A 25,171-nucleotide genomic window follows, 5' to 3' on the forward strand; every position below is an offset into this window, starting at 1 on the left:
CAGAAAAAAAACAACCCACCCACCATCTGAATGGGAAAGTGCATCTTTTCTGGTGGTAAGTCAGCTGCAGACTACTCTAGATAAATTATCTGGATCCCTTTCAGTCCTATGAATTCAAGTTTCAGCATGGTGCTGAAATGACATTGATTTCATTGATGAGTTTTGTTGGGATCTGAATAGGATTAATCCAGCCTTTTTAGATCTGCTAGATCAGGAGTGTCAAACTCGCAGCATCACATGACGTGTCGCAACATATCGTGACTTTTTTCCCATTGCCAGCAATGGAGTGGGCGCAGTTTCAGCATGACGCATCCAGCCTGTGGGCCGGCAGTTTGACACCCCTGTGCTATATCTTTCAGCACCTTCAGTAGCACAACGGCATTCTTTTGGTAAATCTTGTGTTTATTTTATTTCTTCATTTGAACAGCAGCCCTTCGTAGTGAATTTTACAAGAATTCTGTCTTAGGAAGATTCCACTTCTTAAGAGATAGTTCCAATCTGGAGTTATGGAAAAGGAGAAACAGCCTACTGGCCAATCACTGTTACCCATCTGTTCAAAGATCATCACTATGGGTTCTTCCATCCTGATTTTCAATAAACTTCAGAGTTATCTCTCAAAAGGGGGGGGGCATTACCTATACAGAAGTGACTGTGACTAAGGATTTCAGTGCCATTGTAACTTCAAACTTCAAATGAACTATTGTAAGCTGAAGACTACCTATACGTGTAGCGGTGTCTCTTAAGGACAGGTAATACATGCAGGAGGAGACACTGTACAATGAAAACAGGACATTGGATGGATAGGTAGAGGTTATGCCAGTGATGGCAAACCTTTTAGAGACCGAGTGCCCAAACTGCAACCCCAAACCCACTTATGTATCGTCAGGTGCCGGGTGGGCGTGGCCAATTGGGTGGGTGTGGCCCATTGGGTGGACGTGGCTGCGGTGGTAATGGCAGACTGGGTGGGACTAAAAAGTTTAATCAATTCCAACACTGCAAGATCTTTTTTTTTTCCGCGAGAAGTTAAAATTGATTGATTGAACCTTTTTTTTTTGCACACAGCAGCGAAGGCCTAAAGTGCAAAGGTTTTATAAAACCCATCTGAAGGCCTAGGACTGGGGCGATGGCAAACGTGCCCACAGAGAGGGCTCTGCATGCCACCTGTGGCACATGTGCCATAGGTTCGCCACCACAGGGTTATGTTATAGGACAGGGGTGTCAAACTTGCAACATCACATGACATGTCGCAACGTATTGTGACTTTTTTCCATTGCCGGCAATGGGGTGGGCGTGGTTTTGGCATGACGCATCCGGCCTGTGGGCTGGCAGTTTGACACCCCTGCTATAGGAGGTCCAGTGCTCATTGACATGTGAGCTTTCATAGCAATAACTCATTCCTTCATTACTACACTTTATTCTCTTCTGTTCAAGCATGTCCAATTCTTGAAGACCACCTGGACAAGTTACTTCATTTTTCTTGGCAAGGTTTTTCCAGACGTGATTTTCTATTGACTCCTTTCTAGGGCTTAAGAGAAAGTGGCTGGCCTAAGGTCACCTAGTCAACTGTGTGCCTTAGCCAGGACTAAAACTCATGGTCTCCCAGTCTCTAGCCTGATGCCTTAACAACTATGCCAGATTAGACATTTAGATATCTACACACTACAAGGGACTTCCTTTAAAGACACTACAAATGCTGCAAAATGTGGTGGCCCCCCCCAATAAATACTGGCCACTAGGAATACATATAAAGCCAGCACTGCAGACCCTGAGATAGGTACCAATAATTTCCTAGGGGCAATTGAAAGTACAATTTTTGACCTATGAAGTTCTCAACATCTTGGCTCCTAAGTATTTGCTGGATTGTCTAGTCCTGTGGTGGTGAACCTATGGCACGCATGCCACAGGTGGCACGCAGAGCCCTCTCTGTGGGCACGTGTGCCATCACCCCAGTCCTAGGCCTTCAGCTGGGTTTTATAAAACCTTTGCACTTTAGGCCTTCGCTGCTGTGTGAAAAAAAAAAGGTTCAATCAATCAATGCGGGGAAAAAAAAAGATCTCGCAAAGGTGGAATTGATTGATTAAACTTTTTAGTCCCACCTAGTCTGCTGTTACCACCGCAGCCACGCCTACCCAATGGGCCACACCCACCCAATGGGCCATGCCCAGCCAATAGGCCACACCCACCCGGCACCTGACGATACATAAGTGTGTTTTGGGGTTGCATTTTGGGCACTCGGTCTCCAAAAGGTTTGCCACCGCTAGTCTAGTCCAAACTTAACTGACCAATCCTATGAGAACAACCACTTTCCCAATATGAAGAGTGAAGAGTGGGAGGAGGCTAGCTGTTGGGGACAGGAGCCCAACCAACAAGCTTGGCTTCATTGGCCAAGCATGGAGGCTTGTCTGAAAGCCTTTCTGGCACTGAAAGGTTGTGAGTTGGGCTCTTCCCCCTGCTGGGTTGTTTTCGGCTTTACAAAGCATTCTGCTGATGGTCTACCTCTTTTATGGACCCAGCTGGGTGGTGATCCTCCCAGGGCCTCTCGCACCCAAGATGAACCCCATTTTCACAATGAGCTGCATATTGGCATCAGGGAGAACAGGGGGCAGGGTTAAGCTGTCTCATTTAATGGTTTTCACCACTTGCAATCGTAATGGGCAGACTCCATTGTGATCTTAGGTCAAGGACTAGCTGTATGACATACAAAATAAAGCATATTTAGCCAAAGAAGCCTTACAGCACAAATCCACTTCATATATATGCTTATATAAAAGGTAAAGGTAAAGGTTCCCCCGCACATGCGTGCTAGTCGTTTCCAACTCTACGAGCTGGTGCTCATCTCCGTTTCAAAGCCGAAGAGCCAGCGTTTGTCTGAGGACGTCTCCGTGGTCATGTGGCCGGCATGACTAGATGCCAAAGGCGCACAGAATGCTGTTACCTTCCCACCGTAGTGGTCCCTATTTTTCTACTTGCATTTTTACGTGCTTTTGAACTGCTAGGTTGGCAGAAGCTAGGACGAGTAACAGGCGCTCACTCTGTTACGCGGCACTCTGGATTTGACCTGCCAAACTGCCGACCTTTGATTGACAAGCTCAGCATCCTAACCCACTGAGCCACCACGTCCCTTCAATATGCTTATATACAAAATATAAATTAACTATTTTAACACTACAAACATTTTACATTAATACTGGCACACTGGAGATTCCAGTTCTATCACCATCTGTATTCTTGAATGTCTACCTGGATATAATTTACCATCCATTTATAAATAATAGTGATACATTTATTAATGTTGGAGTATCTATTATATCCAATGCAAATAAGAGAAGGTCTGGAGCACTTCAGACAGCACTTCAGACTCAAAGCTACAGATAAATATTGACATGAGTTGTATATGTGGTTTATATACATATTTTTATTTCAGTGGTTTCAGTGGGAGAAAGAAAACATGATCTGATTTGAATTGTGCATCCATCCATGTACTCCAACATGACAATTTGGATTCATTTACATGTATAATTTAGAACGATCATAAGGATTATGGAGCTACAATGGTATTGTATACCCACTTTTCCAATGGTTAATACAAAAAAGTAAGACAAATGTATTTTCCAAAGGAATTGGAAACTAAGACCATCCAATTTATAAGATGAATCAGATGGATCAATTAAGAAGTCTAATGAGGGGAAATTCCTAATGATCAAACTTGCCATCCACTGAACTGAGCCCGAAGATGCAGTTTATAATTTAAAATTAAATCTGAAAAGTTAAACCTTAGTAAAAGTAATTAGAATACCTGAGGGGAAAAGGGAAGAGAATCCTATCCATCTCAAAAATAGTTAATTCACGACAATATATTTTACAAAAATACTGAGGAGTACTACACATGCTGTGAATTACCTACAATAAAAATTTCTTTTTAAAAATATTTTCAGTTCAAGAAAACATATTGCTACTACTGCTGGACACTATTGAAATTGTTCTAAGAAAATCTGTTTTGATAACGTGCTAGCCATAAAAGTCATGAATTCTGATTTGGACCAGGCAGATTTAACAATTAATACCAGTTTATCTGTGAACAACATTCCTTTTTGCCTTCATATTTCTTCCTTGCATGTTTCAAAGAATAAATCTCTTCATCTCTTTAAATGAACATGAACATAACCAACCACAATTCTAAATGAGTTCCTCTCCCAACCACTTGATTCTCACTATGTCCTGTTTCAACATTCAAAGAAATAGGCCCTCAAACATACCCCAAAAGATCTCCACCAAGCAGGTATCCAATTATTTAATCTTGCTAGTAGTTGTCCCAATTGGGAGCAACTTCCTGGCAATCACATATCCATCTCTGAACTAGAAGACAAATAAAACTTCCAAGTAAAGTTAACTTATTCTCAGCTAAATGCCACTGATCGTTTTGCGATGAACCTCTTATTAGCAGTAGCTTTATTTTATTTTTTATTTTTTTAAAAATTAAAATTAAATTTTAAAAAAACTTTAGAGCCTTCAGTGCTGCAGTAAAAAATATGTGAATGGCTCTTTTTAAAAACCAGCAGATTCCATATATACATTCTGTTTCAGGTAAAGAAAGTAACTTCTACTACATCCTAGACATGGGAAAAATCTACCCAAACTTACTAGACCAGGATGATCTGATTTCCAGCCTTCCAAGCTCTTGAAGAGAACTGAGGCAGAAACATTCAAACAGCCCTATTCAGCTTGGTTTCCAGGAAAGGACAGCATACCTGTAGTCCTCAACTTGCAACCATTCATTTAGTGACTGTTCATAGCTATAACATCAGCACAACATCACTTGATAAACAAAATTCAGGCATTTGGTAACTGGTATGTGTTTATGATTTTTTGCAGAGTCCTGGAGTCACATGATCTCCAATCATCTCTGCCAGTTTCCCCAGAAAGTCAGTGGAGAAGCCAGCAGGGAAAGTTGCAAGCAGTAGGAGTGAAAGAGAGCTGAAATCCCTCTGTGAGCCTGCAGGAATTGAGCTGAAATCTTCAGTTCCATTTGTCCCTCAGAGCAGGGGTGTGAAACTGCCGGCCGGCGGGCTGGGCTGGTTTCATCATACTGAAGCTGCATTCAACCCATTTCTGGCAATGCAAAAAGAGTCACAATACGTTGCAACATGTCACGTGACGTGGCAAGTTTGACACCCCTGCCTTAGAGCACGGAAGAGGGAGGGAATCCTTAGCAGGTTGCAGGGACATTTAAGAGCAAAAGGGGTGCCTGCTATAGGATTTGAGGTACATTCAGAGCTTAAATCTTTCAGCAAGCAGATCTGTTGCTCCATCACCTTAATGATGTAGAAGAAGATCGCATAAGAATCACAACCTGGCATGTCAGGGTTGTGGTCAGTAACAATGCAGTTACATGGGCATCTTATTTCATGATTGCTTTGACCAATGACTGAGATTCCAGTCCCCACTGTAGTCATTAAGTGAAGACTACTGGTATCCTTTATAGTAAAAATGTCTCTAGACTCAACAGAAGCTTTTCTTTCCTTGAGCTTAGACTTTGTTCTGAATGATGAAACTACTTTTACCTACAGTATTTCCAAATATACCCATTCTTTTACCAAAAGAAATGGTGCATCGTGTGTGTATCTATTACTGCTCCAAGTATCATGACTTCAACACAGTCATTCAGCAAAATGGATTTCTTTCAGAAATAAGTCTTTGCAAAAAAATATTTCCTATCATAATGCAGCTGTGTGCTATATCCCAAGTCATCAACTCCTTTTGAAATAAATACTGTTGTCTAAATAATATGATGATTATATGATAAAGAAATACCTTTGGAAATGTTTAATATTAAGAACCAATTCATAAGCCATTTTTTTTCTGTCAAAAGGCAAGCCTCTGAATGATTTCCTGGTTGGCTAAGATTTTCTAGAAATTGGATTTTCCCTCCTCTATGAATATTTTAAAGAAGTCACTTATAGATGCCTTTTAATGCAAGAACAGGTGTGAGCTCAAATTCCCTCAGCAACTAATATCAGCTCAGCTGAGAGAACAGCAGTAAATTCTTATTTCAAAGCTAAACTAAGTTCATCTTGATAAGAGCTGGAAGCTCATTAACCATTAAAATGCCATATAAATGTTCTTCTAAAACCTTTTTTTCTGGTAGAATTTTATCTGGATTTGCAATGCAGGAATATAAACATGGAGACAAACGTGCAAATAAGGCACCAGTGCACCAAGGGTGGTTATGCTCTTTTCAGATGAAGAAATGAACTGATTTTATGGTCTGAACCTTGCAGTTTAGTGATGCAAGCTTCAACCATTATGCTACTAACTGCAACACTGTCTTGATTTGAACTGATGACAGTTCAACACATACTCTGTAAAAGTGTCTTTTTGTGTAAATATTCCAAATTTAGTTTTGGAGTTGTAGGGCTTTCTAGCAGAACAGTTACCTAGTATAGCAATTAAATGTCAACAACCCCAAATATCAGGAGTACCTCAAGTACCTTAATACAGAATTCTTCCAAGCCACTAACAATTCTCTAATTTTCTCTTTAAAAGAGATTCTTTAAGATTCATCTTCTGTCCCAACTAATTGTTTCATTCATTTGTTCGGCAGGAAAACTTTAATGTCTTTGGACTTATGCACTTTGAATTGAGATGCCAAATTTCTTTTCAATGCTAGATGGGATTTCTGTTTCACGGGTGTTTGGAGAAACAGAACTCTGAAGGCTGCAATGTCTCCCAAGAGTCACCAAAGGGACAGATCTTCAAAACTGAAGATCTTGCTTTTGACTGCACGTCAAAAGATCTTGTTTTTGACTGCACATAAAAATGCAAGTAGAAAAATAGGGACCACTGTGGTGGGAAGGTAACAGCGTTCCGTGCGCCTTTGGCGTCTAGTCATGCCAGCCACATGACCACGGAGACGTCCTCGGACAAGCGCTGGCTCTTTGGCTTTGAAACGGAGATGAGCACCAGCCCCTAGAGTTGGAAACGACTAGCACGCATGTGCGGGGGAACCTTTACCTTTTTTACCTTTAACCTGTGATTCTCTGAACTGGAGAGTTTCACTTTTCAGGTTTTTTTTTAAGCTCTCTAAATTTTAACTGCCAAATATTCAAAGTTTAGCTGCCAAATGATACCAGCAGAGTAATCTTGACATCTGTTATACTACAGTCCAGGGATATATGAACAAATCAAACATTCATTTCTCTACAACTATCTATTGCAGACATGTCAAACACAAGGCCCGGGGGCCGGATACGGCCCACAAAGTGGTTTCATGTGGCCTGCAAAGCCATCCTGGAAACAGTGAGGGAACGGCCCCCACTGCCTTGGCTCTGGCCCAGAGACCCTCCTTCTGCCAAAGACCCTCAGATCTGTCCCACTCCTGCCCAGGCCCCCATAGGCACCCTTGATGCAAACGATGTAGAGCTGGCCACGCCCACCCAGTAGGCCATATGCACTTTAGCCACACCCACCCAGTAGGCCATGCCCACCCTGGCCATACCCACCTGGCCCCCTGAGGGCAACTGCAATGCTGATGCGGCCCTCAATGAAATTGAGTTTGACACCCGATCTAGTGGTTCAACAGAGGACTAAGCAGAATACAGTGGTCACAGAACTTCTTTACAACTGACCTAGAACCTACATTTAACCAAAACCTGAATGGTTTTATTTAAAGGCTCAGTGAAGACATCACTCGGAAACAAACAATGAGACAATGGACAATTAAAACAAATTCTATTTACTTATCTACGTCAGAAAAAAAATCATGGCTACAAACAATATCGCAACTGAACAGTACACAGGGATGCATTTTTATTATTATTAAAAGTCTTTTTAAATACAGCCTCAGTAAATTGCACCATTCAAAGTGCAAATGTTAGAAGTCCCCTCAACATTAGTTTTATTCTAGATAAATCACTTTCAAATCAGTACACATCTATCTCCCCAATTCCTTCTGAATAAACCCGATCGTACTACTGCTGTATTTGTTTTTTAAAGTACAACTATGATCTCAGCTTTTTGAAGACATACTAACAGAGGACACAAAAATATTTTTCTAACTTGAAATGCAGTAAGCTGGGATAAGTTTGAGTATGCAGTCTTACTCCAGAAATATTTAACACCATTACAGCAAGTATTTCCCATAAGCTGTATAGGTAGTCCTCAACTTATTGAGCCCAAAATTTCTGTTGCTAAGTGAGACAGTTGATAAGTGAGCTTTGCCCCAGTTTTTTTACCTTTCTTGCCACAGTTGTTAAGTCAACCAATGCAGCTGTTAAGTTAGCAACAGGGTTGTTAAGTGAATCTGGCTTTCCCCATTGACTTTGCTTGTCAGAAGGTCACAAAAAGTGATCACATGACCCTGGGACACTGCAACTGTCATAAATACGAACCAACTGTCAAGTGTCTGAATTTGGATCACGTGACCATGGGGGGATGCTGCAATGGTTGTGTGAAAAGTGGTCATAAGGAACATTTTTCAGTGCTATGGTAACTTCAAATGACCATTAAATGAACTGTTGTAGGTTGAGGACTGCCTGTATAATCTTTAGGCCATCATTTTGGTTCCTCATAAAGCCACGTGTTTTGAACAATTTTCACTGATTCATGGCAGGATATATAACAAAAATGTCTCAAAGGTGCTTTTTCAAGACAACCACGACCTGGGTGATGAGCTAAACTAAATAGAAACCTTCTTATGAGGAAAAAGGAAAACGGAAACGAAGACAATCCCAAAGCCAAATATACCACATGAACATGTGACCCACTGCATCATAGCTTCTAACTACATAATGTAGAAATAAATAGCTTCAGCAGGATTCTTTAAATCTATGTAAAGTTTATTAAAAAAGGACATTCTGTAACAAGGTAACTTATCCTACAGTTTAAAAATAAGGATACTGAATGATATTCTTGCAGGAAATTTTGTTCCTTCTAGGAAACAATTAGAAAACATCAGTTTCTTCCCAACAGAGGACTGTTATTTAAATAGTAGACAAATCTCCACATATTCAGTGTTCTGTTTCGTGATTAGAAACGATTATGATTAGAATCATATTGAAAATGATTAGAAACGTTGCTGAATATTTTTAATCTATGTTTTCCAGTGTCCTTTTATTTGGCAAAATTTGCAATCTTCAAACCGGATTCCAATACCGATTGGGGAGGACCACTTCTTGTATGTGCTATTTCTTGTCTTTACTTCATATTTAAATGTTACTGACAATGAAGAGGCCACACTACTCTCTCATTTAGAAGAGAGCAGCAGAGAAGAAAGCATTTTCAAGGCTTCACCTTTGTGTGGTGCTAAGTTAAACTCAGGCTCGCTAGAAACCCTTTGAAGCAAACCAACCTAAATATTCCTGCTAGGCAGACTGAGCAGAGGAACTGAATTATAATGAACCACCAGCTGTCACAATATGACCACAGTAACCAAATCAAAATATCAGCCACTAACCCAGATGAGATTCAAAAGGTCAATGTATAAAGCCAGCAGCTTTCTTCAAGATCATCCAAAACCTCAGTCTAAATCCTAGCAGTGAAATGTTCCATTAACCCACGGGGAGTATAGAAACAAGTTGCTATGTATTGGTAAATGATTTAATGTACTGGCGTGATAACCTAGGCTGATAAGAACTTACAACAGAGGCATCTGAAAATTGAACAGCAAATCTGGAATGGCATGTATCTGTAGTAATATATTCTGCCTCCAATATGATGCCAGAAAACATGGGAAAATTCTCACTGGCTCCACTGCTCACCATTGATTTATCCTTCAAAATTGAATGTACAGTTGCTGATTGGGAGAACTACAACATCTTGGAAATGCAATTTGACTTTTGATCATGATAAATAGAGTTTGGCTCATTCCCACAGCTAATTATTTCAACTGATTTAAAAGCATTTGGAATTGAAATTTCCAATGTAGATTCACAGTTGTCACACAACTTTAAGGATCCTATAAAAATTTCTAGTAACCTCAGGTAGTCCTCGACTGACAACAGTTTGTTTAGTGACTGTTCAAAGTTACATCATCACAGGGGAAAAAAAATACTAATGACCATTTTTCCCACTCACGATCATTGCAACATCTCCATGGTCACGTAATCAAAATTCAGACACTTAGCAACTGCCCGACATTTATGACCGTTGCAGTTTCCTGGGGTCATGTGACCACGTTTTGTGATCTTCTAGCAAGCAAAGTCAAGGGGAAAGCCAGATTCTAAGTTACTAAAGTTATTAAATTGCAGTAATTCACATAACAACTGTGGCAAGAAAGGCCACAAAATGGGGCAACATTCACTTAACAAAGGTCTCAGTTAGCAATTGTGATCTTAAGTCGAGGACTACCTGTACTGTGCTAAATTATAAACTGCCCATCTCCACCCCAGCCCCTTTCTCTGAATTACTCTCAGGTCCAAAACAATAAGAAAAACAAGCATGACATGTTTGGCTTTTAAAATCCAGATTTATGTACAATGTAAATGAAATTTCAGACTGAAAAGATATCTGTGAGGTTGAAATTTGGGGTTTATCCAGCCGTGTAATTTTCCTGCTTCCCAACAACTTTCTTCAATGCATTATCCGCACACATTTCCCCAAATCATGGCTTCATTTCATGTGGAGGCCGCTGGGCTAATGTGTGCATGTATATGAGGGAGGGAGGGAGGGAGGGAGGGAGGGAGAGAGAGAGAGAGAGAGAGAGAGAGAGAGAGAGAGAGAGAGAGAGAGAGAGAGAGAGAGAGAGAGAGAGAGAGAGAGAGAGAGAGAGAGAGAGAGAGAGAGAGATTTAACTAAGAATATGAACTCAATTTTGGGGAAAAACATGCAGTTTCTCAAGCTGATATCAAATTTTGAGCCAAGGAATTAGATTAAACAGATGGATCTGTGTACCTTGGTAGTATCTGAGGGGCTGCCACAAAGAAGAGTGGGTCAACATATTCTCCAAAGAGGGCAGGACAAGAAACAATGGCTAGAAACTGATCAAAGAGAGAAGCAACCTGGAATTAAGGAGAAACTTCCTGACAGGGAGGACAATTAACCAGTGGAACAGCTTGCCTCCAGAAATCATGGGTGCTCCATCACTGGAGATTTTTAAGAAGAGACTACTAGACAGTCACTTGTCTGAAGTGGTATCGATTCTCCTGCTTGAGCAGGGGGCTGGAATAGAAGACCTCCAAGGTCTCTTCCAGCTATATTCTATTCTAAGATTTACTTAATGGGAAGATGGAGAAAATTTAAGACATTCAAATGCTAGTAGATACACAGTGAATAGTATGTGGTCTATAGAATGAATGCTAAAAATTAACACATGAAGTGTTAATACCCCTTTATAATGCCTTGGTAAGACCACACTTGGAATATTGCAACCAGTTTTGTTCGCTATAATATAAAAAAGATATTGAGATTCTAGAAAGAGTGCAGAGAAGAGCAACAAAGATGATTAGGGGAATGGGGGCTAAAACATATGAAGAATGGTTGCAGAAATTGGGTATGTCTAGTTTAATTAAAAGGACTAGGGGTGATATAATAGCCTGTTCTAATGTCTAAGAGGCTGCCATAAAAAAGAGAGGGTCAACCTATTCTCCAAAGCACCTGAAGGCAGGACAAGAAGCAATAGATGGGAACTAATGAAGGAGAGAAGCAACTTAGGACTAAGGAGAAATTTCCTGACAGAACAATTAATCAGTGGAACAACTTGCCTCCAGAAGTTGTGGGTGCTCCAACACTTCAATAGTATAGGATTTCCTGCTTGAGCAGGAAGTTGGACTAGAAAACCTCCAAGGTCCCTTCCAACTCATTATTCTGTTATTCTGAATGTTCACTGAAAGAACAAAAAATGTGATTGTGTATAGGACCTCACTCTGCCCACATTGTTATATGGAGGTAAGAGTAGGGTATGTCAGGAGAAGTAGGAATTGTCTACTCATTGCATCCGAAACAAGAAAAAATGGGGCAAGGCTGAATAATTTAATATGAACGGAATACAAATTTTTAAAAAAATGTATTGACGTAGTTTAGACATATTGAGAGAATGAATTTTTATTTTTTTAAAATAAGGATAATAACTCCTGACAATTATGAACAAACCTATAGCGAGATTTTTTTTAAAAAAAAGAACTTTACTTTGAGAGCTCTATGAATATGAAGAAAAAAAAATATAGGACTCTGAAAGCATCTGAAACAAAATTGTTAAAATGGAACAACCATACCCTCCATCTCTGAATATTAAATATTCAGAATCTAAATCAGATAACTCCGCTTAGAGAAAATGTATTTTCTAAACTTTGACAAACATATTCAGAACCACAAAAAAAGAAAAAGAAAAAAAATCTAAACCAATATGTCAAATGACTGCATCTACAGATGTGTGTGAAATATTTAAACCTAAGAATGACTCCCATAATTACCATTGTTTTCATCCTCATCCTTCTTTTAAATAATAAAGCATACCCAATAGGGTTTAGGATATAAAGCAATCCTTAAAATTATCGTGCCTGAGTACAAAAGAGCTTTGCCTGATCAAAGGCGTCTCTCCGTGGCCTGTGTAAAATTATCTTCCAACAAGTTAGCTAAGGGAGTTCTACAGTTTCTTACTGACTGATCTCATCTTGTAGACATTTCTGTTACTTTCAGGTTAAAACTCTCTAGTCTGCCGTGCAGGTGCACTCACTTTTTAATCTCCTTTGAGGTGGCAAATGTAGCATTTCTTAATCACAAAAAGGCCGTGTTTCAGAGCAGACAGCTTATCTGAGAGAACAACACTTTCATTAGGACCTCATACACAGACAGAATATTGTTATCTGGCGCAGAGCATTGGTTGTCCATGCTCCATCTAAAGGTTTCAGACTTCTTTCCACTGAAGGACAAGAATACTTTCTGTTACATACCTGATATGGGGACAGGAGCTGGAGATGAGAGGGAATACTCTGGAAAAGAAGAACTCAGCATGGTATTTTGCTTTTTAAAGCAGGGCTTTTCAACAAGTGGCACATTGGCACCTGGCGGGTGGTACGCGACCATCCTAGAAAAGTGGTAGCGGGGGAGAGGAATGAGCTGAACCAGTGGCAGCACTGTACAAGCCTGAGTGAGAGACGGCTGGAGCTGCAGGGCTGTCAGGGCTCAGTGGAAGCACCAGGATCAGCGCTTTTTTGGGGCTGTCAGGGCTCAGCGGAAGCGCCAGGATCAGAGCCAGGCTCCAGCTGGAGCTCTGCGCTGATCTTGGGGCTTCTGAGTCCAGAAGCGCCAATCAGCTGGAATCTTGCAGCATCTCCAGGGTCTTGTGATTTACATTCAGATGCTTGGCAACTGATTCATATTTATGATGGTCACAGTGTCCCAGGGTCATGTGAAGTGACCAAAACCTGCTGCAACCACCCAGCAGAAGGGAGAATAAAAACCAAACACCACCCCCACCCCAACCCCCACTGCGAATCCGCAACTGAAATGCTCACAACAATGAAAACCTCGGACAGGAGGAAGAGTGCCGCCGGGCAGGCAGGCAGGTGTCTTGCTCAGCTGTGGCTTGGGGGGCACTTTTTTCACTGCCATTGTAATTTTGAACAGTCACTAAGCGAACTGTTGTAAGTCGAGGACTACCTGTACTTCATCACTTTTTTCCTTTTTTTTTTTTTTGGTCATCAAGTTTTTGACACCTTGCTAGGCGACTGGTGGTACTCGGATGTTGCCATATCCTAAAAGTGGTACAATGGGTGAAAAGGTTTAAAAGCCATGCACTGAAGAACAAGATTACTTTCTGTCACATACCTGATATGGAGACAGGAGTTGGAAGTGAGAGGGAATACTCTGGGAAAGAAAAACTCAGCATGGTATTTTGCTTTTTAAAGCTCCTCAAACTACTGGTATGTATTTAGTTGTAAAATTTATTAGTCACCCATCTTACCACCCAGTAACTCTGGGCAGCTAACCCAGTAACTCTGGGGGGCTAACTTAAACGTTGTGGTAGAATCACTGGCTGAAGGAGAGGGGACCCCTCCAGGGGAGTAAAGACAATCCAGCTTGTACTTGATTTAGGGAGAAAAATGTCTGAGGTCGAAGTCTTGACCGGTCTATAGCTGCCATTTCCCAGGGAAGGCAGACAGTCTGGTGAAATTCTTGTAGTATAGATGATCAACAATAAATATCTACTTGAGCCTATTTATGAGTGGTTCTGGTTGTGTGCACCTGACAGATGTTTTGGACAAGAGGAAATTCTTTCATGCAGTTCTCCTTCATCCCTACTTTATTTAAGTGTACTGCAGTTCAACTCCCGTCATTCTTAGCCAACATTTGTCACAATGAATGAGGATAATGTAGTAATGCAGACAGTTCTGGAAGTTCCTAAGATGGTACATGTAACACCACTGTTACACGAACTGCATCAATTGCCAATTTACTTACAGGTCCAATTTAAGTTTTAAAGTCCTTCCTGACATGGTGACCGGTCTTGCCCCAACTGGACTAGCCTGCCCCACTCACATCAGCAAAAGAGGCCTCCTAGGTTCTCCGTTGGCCAAGGAATTTCAGCTAGCCGGGTCTAAAAGAAAAGCCTTCTTTGCCATGGGCCCCACCATCTGGGACATCTTGTTGCCACCACCATTCTGGCCTGCCAGAAGGTCCTTAAAACCTGGCACTGTAAGTTGCCTTGGGACCCGAAGGAAGCATGCTGGAGGTGGTTAGTGGAGTTATAGACTAAAGCTCATCCAGGTGCTGTTTGTGCTCTTAGTTTTTAGTCTTTATTTAAATGCTGTTTGCTTTCATATTTATGCTTTTATGGCATTATAAGACCTCCCAAAATCACTTTGAAAAGTGAGATGAGAAACATATCAATTTAATAAACAATAGGAATTATCTTATGATAGTAAGGTAAAGGTAAAGGTTCCCCCGCACATGCGTGCTAGTCGTTTCCAACTCTAGGGGCTGGTGCTCATCTCCGTTTCAAAGCCAAAGAGCCAGCGCTTGTCCGAGGACGTCTCCGTGGTCATGTGGCCGGCATGACTAGATGCCAAAGGTGCACGGAAGGCTGTTACCTTCCCACCGTAGTGGTCCCTATTTTTCTACTTGCATTTTTTGTGTGCTTTCGAACTGCTAGGTTGGCAGAAGCTGGGACGAGTAACAGGCGCTCACTCTGTTACGCGGCACTCGGGATTCAACCCGCCAAACTGCCGATCTTCTTATTCACAAGCTCAGCATCCTAACCCACTGAGCCACCGCGTCCCTCCTATGATAGTATGCACCAGCTTTTTAGTTTTTTTAGATTTTCTGCAGATGAGCTTAAGAGAGTCTTGCAAATGTCAATGGATGGAGATTCAGAAAAGCGATCGACTTTTAACATAAGCAAACAGGAAGAGACAGTCAGCTGTAATTAACAAAGAAAATCCTGAACTCTAGCAATACAACATGTAGACTGTATAAGAAAGATCACTGGTTTTAATGCAGATAGAACTTTATTGCAGTGACACATTTGTATGAACCTACAAAGACTCACATTTCCAAAAGACTGAAATAAAACAAAATATAGAGATACACTGCCTAGAATACAGGGATACAAAACACATTGGTCATTTTAAATGAAGCAGCAGGTTCTGACGGAAACAAGAAGTAACAACTGTTTTTAGCAACTACAAAAATACTGCATTTTAGATTTCCAAATTAAATTTCAAACAAGTGTTATATAAACCTGTCTACTGTTACATGCTCCAACAATTCTAATCAGGATGTAGTGACTTCATATTTCAAAATGCTATGACAGTCTCCTCCGTGCTTAAAAGAAAGTACTCTATTATACAAAAGAAAGCATAATTTTTCTTGGCAAAAAGGATTTTCAGGCTATAGTGTCTCTGTTAAAATAAGCCAAAACAGGATGTGATAAACCTTAAAAGTTGCAAAAGGTACAGTGAAAAGGTCATTCCTGAAAGCACCATTCAGCACAGTGGGCTATACAGAAGACCATGGTTACATGGAAGGATTATATTTACACTGCCTGCAGTCAAATCTAATAGTGTGAGTTAAGAAGGGTGGTTCAGAATTTCTTTGCTTTTCTTGGCTCAAACCAGCTCTTTGAAATGGCTGTAGCTACATTACGTGTGTGTGACTGCACACGCATTACTGCAAGCTTCAACACTGTCTCTCATGTTAAACAACTCACAAATATTTTCCTAATAATAAAAGACAAGGAATATTTCAGGGGCATATATGATTCCTAGAATGATATATCACAGTTACAACTCATTGCTTTCTTTGGCTCAGATTCACTTGTTTGAAACCCAGGCATCTCAGCTAGTTCACTGACAAGTGCAAGGAGAAGGGTGTGATCTTGGCCAGAGAAAAGGATTAGTAATATTTTTACATCATATATTTATCTTAACCTAACTCATTTATCAGGCATGATTAAAGCTGCTATCTGCACTTGCAAATAATTAAAGACTTTCTTTTAACAGCCAGAATTATTACTACGGAAAAGCGATCCCTGTAAAAGAGAATGATAGTGACCAAGCATTATCCAACTGTGAGGGCACACACTTGCCAAACACCACAGGCTGTCAGAAGTAGAACACACTCTAGACAAGGTCAGACTTAATGTAGAAGCTTGCCACCCAGAGATTAAAAGTCCCTATAGGCAAATTCACACTGTTAAGCTAAGAAAACAACAGTTTCTGATTGCTGATAGCGAACCCTACACATCCACTGGGACATCCATTTGGATTCACTGAGCTTTTTCATACATTTTTCATTTTAACATTTTTACGTTTACAATGTGCTAGCACAAAAATAACATACAAATAACTAACATTTTACAGACGAGGTATGCCTTTGTGAATACAATAAACTCAAACAGAAATAGAAGTAACATAATAACACAGTCTCTCCCCTTCCCATAAATATATCTAAGTCACATTTCAAGCCATGAAATCTTATGCATGAAAACAAATTGACATAAATTAAAAGCAAGGTGATATAGCCAAGGACTATGCCGAAACACTGCAGAAGTAGTCTTCACTTTATAAAGCAAACATTTTTTCCTCCCCTTTCCCCTATAAATATTCCAGGTTCTCCCCCACCCCTTCAAATCTACTCCAGAGAGTCCCTAGTTTCATCTGGTGGATGAATACAAGAAGATTTAAAGCTGTTTAAAAGTAGATATGAAGGAAATCAAGTTACAAGCCACATATTTGCAGATACTTATTCTAAGCAAAATATTTGCAAACTTTAATGTGAACATTGGTTTATTTTATGGCGTAATTAGCATTGTTTTAGAATTGATGGTGGTGAAAGGAATATTTCAAAGAAAAAAGCAAAGCAATTACAAACATTTAAGTGTAATAGAAACATTAATTTCTTCTTACTTTGTATTCTGGAATTCACAAAAGGAGGAGATAGATTGTCATGTGATCCAAGGTCCCTGTTTGTCATATGTTCATAAGAACTTCCATCTCCATAGTTCTGTAAATAAATTGGTAGCGGTTTAAATGGAATATACACATGCAAACCTCTATTTCTCAGTCATTATAACTAGAAAGGCACTTTTTCAATGGACTGATGAAATTTGAAGATAGCTATTCTAACATATTAAAAATCTGTACTCGTATTTATGTTAATAACTCAGATATTAGCCAGGAAAAATGACATTTTCTATCTTCTGCAAAAAAATAGAAATGTTATGTTTTTGCAGTTATGGTCTCAAATAATGAGAAACATGGGAAGTTAAGATTATATACTTTATTTAAGGAAACATTTCTATTTCCAACACAGGCTGAAATTAATTTGTTTGTGCTGACTCTTTCACTCCCCCCCCCACTAGTCTGATGCATTAATTTGCCCATGCAATCTGATTTGTTTTAAATTCATTCTACTTTTATTCAGATCAATTTTAGTTAAAGATTTATGTACTACAGTTTATAGTACATACCGTACTTCAGCAAGAAGCAATGAATTTATGAACTCCTTATTGAAAACAAAGCAATATTGCATTTCCTATTTTACTCTAGACTGGCTCAGCATTTTTTCTGAACAGAATTTGCTGACGTCCTTCAGACAACCTCACAATCTACAGACAGTTCTCCATATATGTTTTAACACAATTCCAAAACTGAACAATATTCCAAGAAGTAGGTAAACGTAAAAGTTTCCCCTGTCCAGTTGCATCCAACGCTAAGGTGCAGTGCTCCATTGAACACTGTTTTCTTTTTGAATCCAAAACATTGCATAGTCTAACTATATGGCTGTTAGGTGTCTTGAATCTTATGTAGACAAGAAACTTGAAGTGAAATAAAAGGGAATGCTTCAAATGCTTCTCTTTGTCAGCCGAAAAAAATAGTTTTATTTTGCTTCTAGTGCCTTCTTTAAGAGTAATGGGGTTAATCATAAAAATATAGCTGCTCAAAAGTTGGCCTTGTTTTCTATGTAGGTTTGCGGTTGTCTAATGGTCATTTGGAATTTTTCAGCCCAGATCTGGTAGCTCTGTATAAACAGACAGATGAAGATGGTGATACTTTTGGTTACTTACAGCTGCACTTCTAATTTCTGCCAACTGTCAAAAGAACTTTGATATTAATATGTGACACTTCCTGAATCTACTGAACATTCTTAGTGGGAATGAACATGTGATCTCTGTAACATGAGAAGAGTTTCAGTTCATCAGCATAATGCATTTGAATATCAAGCTGTTGGATGCCTGGCTTACAGTTGGTAAACTAGTAGGTCCTTATGCGTGTATTTGCACATCACGGTTAGGGGAAGACTGTCAAAAGACTCTCTAGCACTTTAAATGTCCTCATTTTTTTAGATTCAGAGATCATTTCTTGGCAAAACATAGCACTGAATGAGTGTATCCACAAAATATAGAAAAATGTATTTTTGTAAAAGAAAATACAACGCCTTAAAGTTAGGGCAGTGCAATCAGTTATCTACAGTAAGTGCTAAATTAAGAGAGAGTGAAAAAGTTGAAAATACACATAAGAGGACAAAAATTCAGATGTTTTAGAGTTAGCAGTCTGCATATATGTCCCAAAATGTAACACTATTGTCCATTTCCATTTCTAATAACTACAATAGTAGTTATTTAGGATAGCCTAAATAATTACTGGAGCGCCCCTGCAAAGGTTTATTCTTAAATGAATGGCATAACTTATATACACTTATTTTACAAACAGGTAAGTGCATATAGATATGTTGAGTCTGCTTATAACGGTAGCAAGGATGGGCAAATATGGCGCCTTTATGACCTGTGGACTTCAACTCCCAGAATTCCTGAGACAGCTATGAAGTCCACAGGTCATAAAGGGGCCATAGTTGCCCATATATTTATAAACTGTTAACTAAATTTAATGACAAAGATTTTAATTATGCATTGAACTTATTGCTGTATTTTATATTTTGCTTTCTATCTTGTTGTAAGCTGCTTTGAGTGCTTTTTGTAGCAGAAAGGTAAAGTTTAAATTTAATAAATAACAACACAAAATGTCCTGATCATTTGTGCCATGCACAAATACAAATAATCAAGTTGGTTTACATTGACCATTAAACTTGGCATAACATTGTGATTAAAATTATTCCAAAAGATAAAAGAATTGACTAAAATTACAAATTATTGCCATAACATCCTAAGAAAAAGATGAAAAACAACTCAAGACTCCTATTATTGCAGCAATTGTGCAATGCATATACCTTACTATCTTATAACTTTAATGTTATAAGCAATGTTGGGGGCAATAAGCTGACTTTGTAATAATGCCGCTTGGGGTGTGTGTGAAAGCCCTAATAAGCAGGCATATACATAGAATGAAGGCTACTGCTAAGTTTGTAAGCCGCCCTGAGTCTTCGGAGAAGGGCGGGATATAAATGGAATTAAAATAAAATAAATAAAATCTGTGGCAAGACAAAGGGAAATAAAGTTAATAAATAATAATAACAATTTTTACCAAAGCCTTTCAGATGATTCAGTTACATTGGGATAAACTAAAACAGTGGAATGAACAGTTACTATTCATACAAGTTTTCCTGAACTTTGGGCATATAAGAAAAAATGGGCACACATTAGGTACATATTAGATAAAATAGTTTATATATCTCTGACGTACTGATTTCTTGGTATTATATAATGTTATACCTTAATTTTCTTTTTTCTGCTCAGTAATTAATTTGAAAGATTTATATACACTGACAGCAAGAGTGACAAAGGTAAGCTAAATTACAGAGTTAAAACTCCTAACATCCAAAAAGTCCCACCTTCATATTTAATATTTTGTCCTGGAATTAAACATCTAGGAAGCCACCTACAACAAATGAGAAATCAACAGCCAAATAAAGAGGGGAGGGGAGGAATCCAGACAGTTTACAAAGAGAGATAGCCATGGATCAAAGAATGATAGCAACACATGAGGCAAAGTATTTAATGAGGTTTCTTACTACTTGTAAACAGGAACAGAGCAAATGTCAAATTCAGCTTTGAGATTAGATAAAAATCTAAAAAAAACACCCAAACTAAAACAATCCTGGGAAGAGGTTGCTCTACAGCCAAATTTGCAAGTACATTTTTCTGTGCAATCAGGTGCACAATTAGATTTAAAATTTGCATACACAGGAAGGCTGGTGAGGGATAAAAAAGATTAGATGTACTTACCCTAGATGGGCTAGGATGTCCTCCATTCCCCCAGGACCCTGAGCTAGTTCTGTCTTCTACATCTAGGGACAAAAAAGTTCTTTAGGCTTTATTGCAATTTTTTTCCCTTTTGTATAGGCATTTTTAAATTAATATTTCAAATTAATCTCCTGTTGCCTTTAATTAAGAATCAGGCACATGGCTACTACAATGATAGTGGCTTCTGACCCAACCACTTAAATTAACTCATTTAAATTCACAGCAGAAATGAACTGGACCCTCAGGAACACAAGGTTTGCACATAAAAATTATTCCAGTCTTTCAAAAGTGGCTGGAAGTCACTGACTCAACTTGAATTGAAACCTAGCACAGAAATGCATAGCCTCAACAATAATACCAATGTTACTGCTAAACAAATAAGAGAAACTCAAGATAGTGTTTTAGAGGAAAATTTTGCTTCCTATCCCACTTTTCTATAGAATATTCCTTCTTAAAAGCAGATTTCAGAGACTGATTTGAGAAGCATCTCTTTTATATTCTGAATCTGTAATAGATTTAGACCTGTTGTTTAAAAGGGAATTTCATTCCTCTTCGAATGGAAGGCAATCAATTATTCAATATAGGCTCATTCTGGTTTGCAATAAAGATGCTTATTTAGCTATGCCATGCTGTACATCTGAAAAAAGTTCTGAGCTAAAGACCATAAGCCAACTGATCAAATCAAATCAAATCAGTTTATTACAGCGACATGGCCAGAAACAGTAAAATATCCAATAGTTAGACTACTTACATACATACATACATATATAAAAATGCACTGAGCATGATCTAATGATGAATAAGAACACATATAATAAAATTAATTTTAAAAAGTATTATTAAAAAAGGATGAATGTATCCAAACAAATGATGGTATAATGTCCTTGACTTACAGCCATTTGTTTAGCAACCACTTCATCTATATTTCAGCCAAAAGGCTGGTCCCATTAATTGTTAACCAGAAAAATAATATGCCTCATCACTAGTTAACACAGTCCTATTTAAGTCTGGATATATTCCACTTAAGCCAAATTAAGATCTGCCAAGTCACAGGTTGGAGATCTTAGCTATTTTCTGCTCTGAAAGTCTATGAAAATGTTGTCATGAGCTGTGAGAGAGAAGGTAGAATATAAATAAGCCTAACAGATAAAGGACAGGAAATAAAAAAAACAAGATCTGCCTTAATGGTTTATTTTTCCTACAAATTGGGTTAGACTGAGTGGCTGTGCATATCGGCATCTCGGGTCAACCAGACTATTCCATCTCTAACGATGGGGGGTGAGGTGTTACCCCCCGTTGATAGGGCTCGCAACTTGGGCGTCCTCCTGGATTCACGACTCAATTTTGAAGACCACATAGGAGCCGTGACCAGGGGGGCTTTTGCCCAGGTTCGCCTGGTGCGCCAGTTGCGTCCCTATCTAGACCGAGATGCCCTACGCACAGTTACTCATGCGCTCGTGACCTCCCGTTTGGACTACTGCAACGCTCTCTACATGGGGCTGCCCTTGAGGACCACTCGGAGGCTTCAACTGGTGCAGAATGCGGCCGCGCGAGTTGTAATGGGGGTCCTCCCGATACTCCCATGTAACACCTCTACTCCGCGAGCTGCATTGGCTTCCGGTTGCCCTCCGGGTGAAATTCAAGGTGCTGGTCATTACCTATAAAGCCCTACATGGCTTGGGTCCGGGGTATTTGAGGGAACACCTGCTGCCAGCATCAAGTTCCCTTCGTCCAGTGCGCTCCCACAGGGAGGGTCTTTTCAGGGTCCCACCGGTAAGAGATTGCCGGCGGGTAACACCCAGGGATAGGGCCTGCTCAGTGGGGGCGCCTGCCCTCTGGAACCAGCTGCCAGTGGAGCTGAGGACTGCCCCCAACCTCCGTTCATTCCGCCAGGGCCTGAAGACCTGGCTCTTCGAGCTCTCTGGCCCAGGCTGAGGATTAATTTATTTTAATTGGGGTTTTATTTGTACAGGGATAAATTTAATCTTTTTTAAACTGGTGTTAAGTTTTGTATTTTTGGTTTTTAATTCCCTGTAAACTGCCCTGAGTCCTCCGGGAAAGGGCGGTATATAAATGTAATAAAATAAATAAATAAATAAATATGCCATCTTTTCTTTGCCTGGTCAAATCATGCTCCTAAAAATTAGCCCGAGAGGTAAGGACTAGCCCAAACTCAGCCAATGAACTTCATGGAGACTTCACTTCAAGTCCAAGTTGAGGATCGCTAAATTATTTTATGTAGACAAAACAAAGGTTTCACTAACTTCTCTCCAAACTTAAGTAATAGGCATTAGGCTGGCCAATGGGCTTCAGTGTAAAGAAACATTAAATAATGCACACTGGAAATAATTCTGCATGGAGTCTGAGGGGATTAGAGTCAGCGGGAGTAAACAAGGAAATCGTTATAGACTGTGCTCAGAAAATGAGAAGAAAAAGAATGTAAGGATTAAGGATCACTAAGTGAAAAAGTGCTAATATTTTTAATGTATTTATTAATAAAGATAAAAGTAAAGGTTTCCCCTGTCCCGTTGTGTCTCACTCTCGGGGCCTATGCTCATTTCCATTTCTTAGCCGAGGGAGCCAATGTTGTCCAAAGACATTTCCATGATCATGTAGCCAGCATGACTGTATGCCGAGGCATATGGAATGCTGGTACCTATTTTAAAAAGATAAAGGTTCCCCCGCACATGCATGCTAGTCGTTTCCAACTCTAGGGGCCGGTGCTCATCTCCGTTTCAAAGCTGAAGAGCCAGCACTTGTCCGAGGACGTTTCCGTGGTCATGTGGCCGGCATGACTAGATGCCAAAGGTGCATGGAACACTGTTACCTTCCCACCATAGTGGTCCCTATATTTCTACTTGCATTTTTACGTGCTTTCGAACTGCTAGGTTGGCAGAAGCTGGGACGAGTAACAGGTGCTCACTCTGCTATGCGGCACTCGGGATTCGACCCACCAAACTGCCGACCATCTGATCGACAAGCTCAGCGTCCTAACCCACTGAGCCACCGCGTCCCTTATTGGTATCTATTTATCTACTCAAATTTGTCTGCTTTTGACCTGCTAGGTGGGCAGTAGCTAGGGCAGGTAATGGGAGCTACCCGATTGTGTGGCCTTTGAATCTGGAACCTGGCCTGTCAACTTTCGAGCTGACAAGTTCAACATCTTTAACCACTGAGCCATCCTGTCCCCATTATTTGTTTATATCCCAACCCTATTATTTTTATAAGTAACTCAAAGTGGCAAACAAACCTAATATTCCTTCCTCCCTTTTCCTATTTTCTCCACCACAACAACCCTGTGAGGTGAGTTGGGTTGAGAGAGTGTAACTGGCCCAAGGACACTTAGATGGTTTTCATGCCTAAGTGGAACAGAACTCACAATCTCCGTTTCTAATCTGGTGCCTTAACCACTAGACCAGTGGTAGGCAACCTTGGCTCTTTTATGACTCGTGGACTTCAACTCCCAGAATTCCTGAGCCAGCCATGCTGGCTCAGGAATTCTGGGGGTTGAAGTCCACGAGTCATAAAAGAGCCAAAGTTGCCTACCCCTGCACTAGACCAAACTGGCTCTTATAAATACATATATAGATATATGTCTTGAGTGTTTTGAAATAGCTATATCAGTCTCCCTTTCATTCTTTGTCAGCAATCCAAATTTATTTAATATAGAGATATAGATACAAACAACTTTATATAACATACAGCAGCTCTATATGGCAATAGAGAAAGATGCAGAAAAATACAACCAAAAGATGAACCAACAACCAATATATTAAACTTTGAATTTCAGTTAGCATAGCCCTAACACATCTGAAAGGGACCATCCTAAAGAAAAACTGCTGAAACTGGGGAATTTTTTTTTTAAAAAAAACATCTTATAGCTTTTGGGAAATTATAGCTGAAAACTCTGCAAAATTCAATAATAACAGTAACAATAATTAATATTCAGTTCCTATGGGTACTGCTGAGACGTATGAATTAAAATGTACCCTGTGGGGTTTTTATTAATCTCTTCCCTGACACAGGATATTAATCCTGTTAGTTCTGCAGATACTGGATGGACTTATTACTTCCCATAGAGAAATGTTTGTGTCCAGAATTTTTTGGAATCATGAACCAAGCCCATAAAATTTCTCCACTTGTATTCTTCTTTGTTCCACATTTTCAAATAATTTGAAGAAATCTGGAATGATTATTTATGAATCTTCATTTAATCAACTCTTTTCAGAATTAAAAAAAAAATGGGAAGAGTAGATGCTTTAAATGCAACTTAAGATTGTTCATTGGTAGTTAGATAGTGCCTTGTGTTCCTAGGGATACACTAAGGCAGTTACTTCAAGGCTCAAAGGAGAAAATAAAAGTCCTTCAGCTCTAATGTCTACGGTAGCATCCCATATACACTTGTAGCACATTAAACACTACAGAAATAGCTTGCCTGACTGCTCAGTAAAAATATATTTAAATTCTCCAAGGATTGACCAATTAGGAACCAATCCAGAAAAGTAAGAATAACTTTCAATATAGCTTAAAAAGTCCTAG

The 25,171-nt window shown here is 39.6% G+C and overlaps 1 protein-coding gene across 10 annotated transcripts in view; it reads right to left on the reverse strand.

The window, feature by feature from the left end:
- TCF4 (transcription factor 4) overlaps positions 1 to 25,171 on the reverse strand; it is a 414,802-nt gene that overhangs the window by 266,416 nt on the left and 123,215 nt on the right. For all 10 annotated transcript variants that reach the window (XM_081315673.1, XM_081315672.1, XM_081315669.1 and 7 more), the window contains 2 exons: positions 20,615 to 20,676; positions 17,340 to 17,436 (listed from right to left, as the gene is read on the reverse strand). In XM_081315673.1, the coding sequence (XP_081171799.1) occupies positions 17,340 to 17,436; positions 20,615 to 20,676 (159 nt within the window). The remainder of the gene's footprint in view (positions 1 to 17,339; positions 17,437 to 20,614; positions 20,677 to 25,171) is intronic.

This window comes from Vipera berus, assembly GCF_964194415.1.
Source record: "Vipera berus genome assembly, chromosome: 2".
NCBI classification, from domain to species: Eukaryota; Metazoa; Chordata; class Lepidosauria; order Squamata; family Viperidae; genus Vipera; species Vipera berus.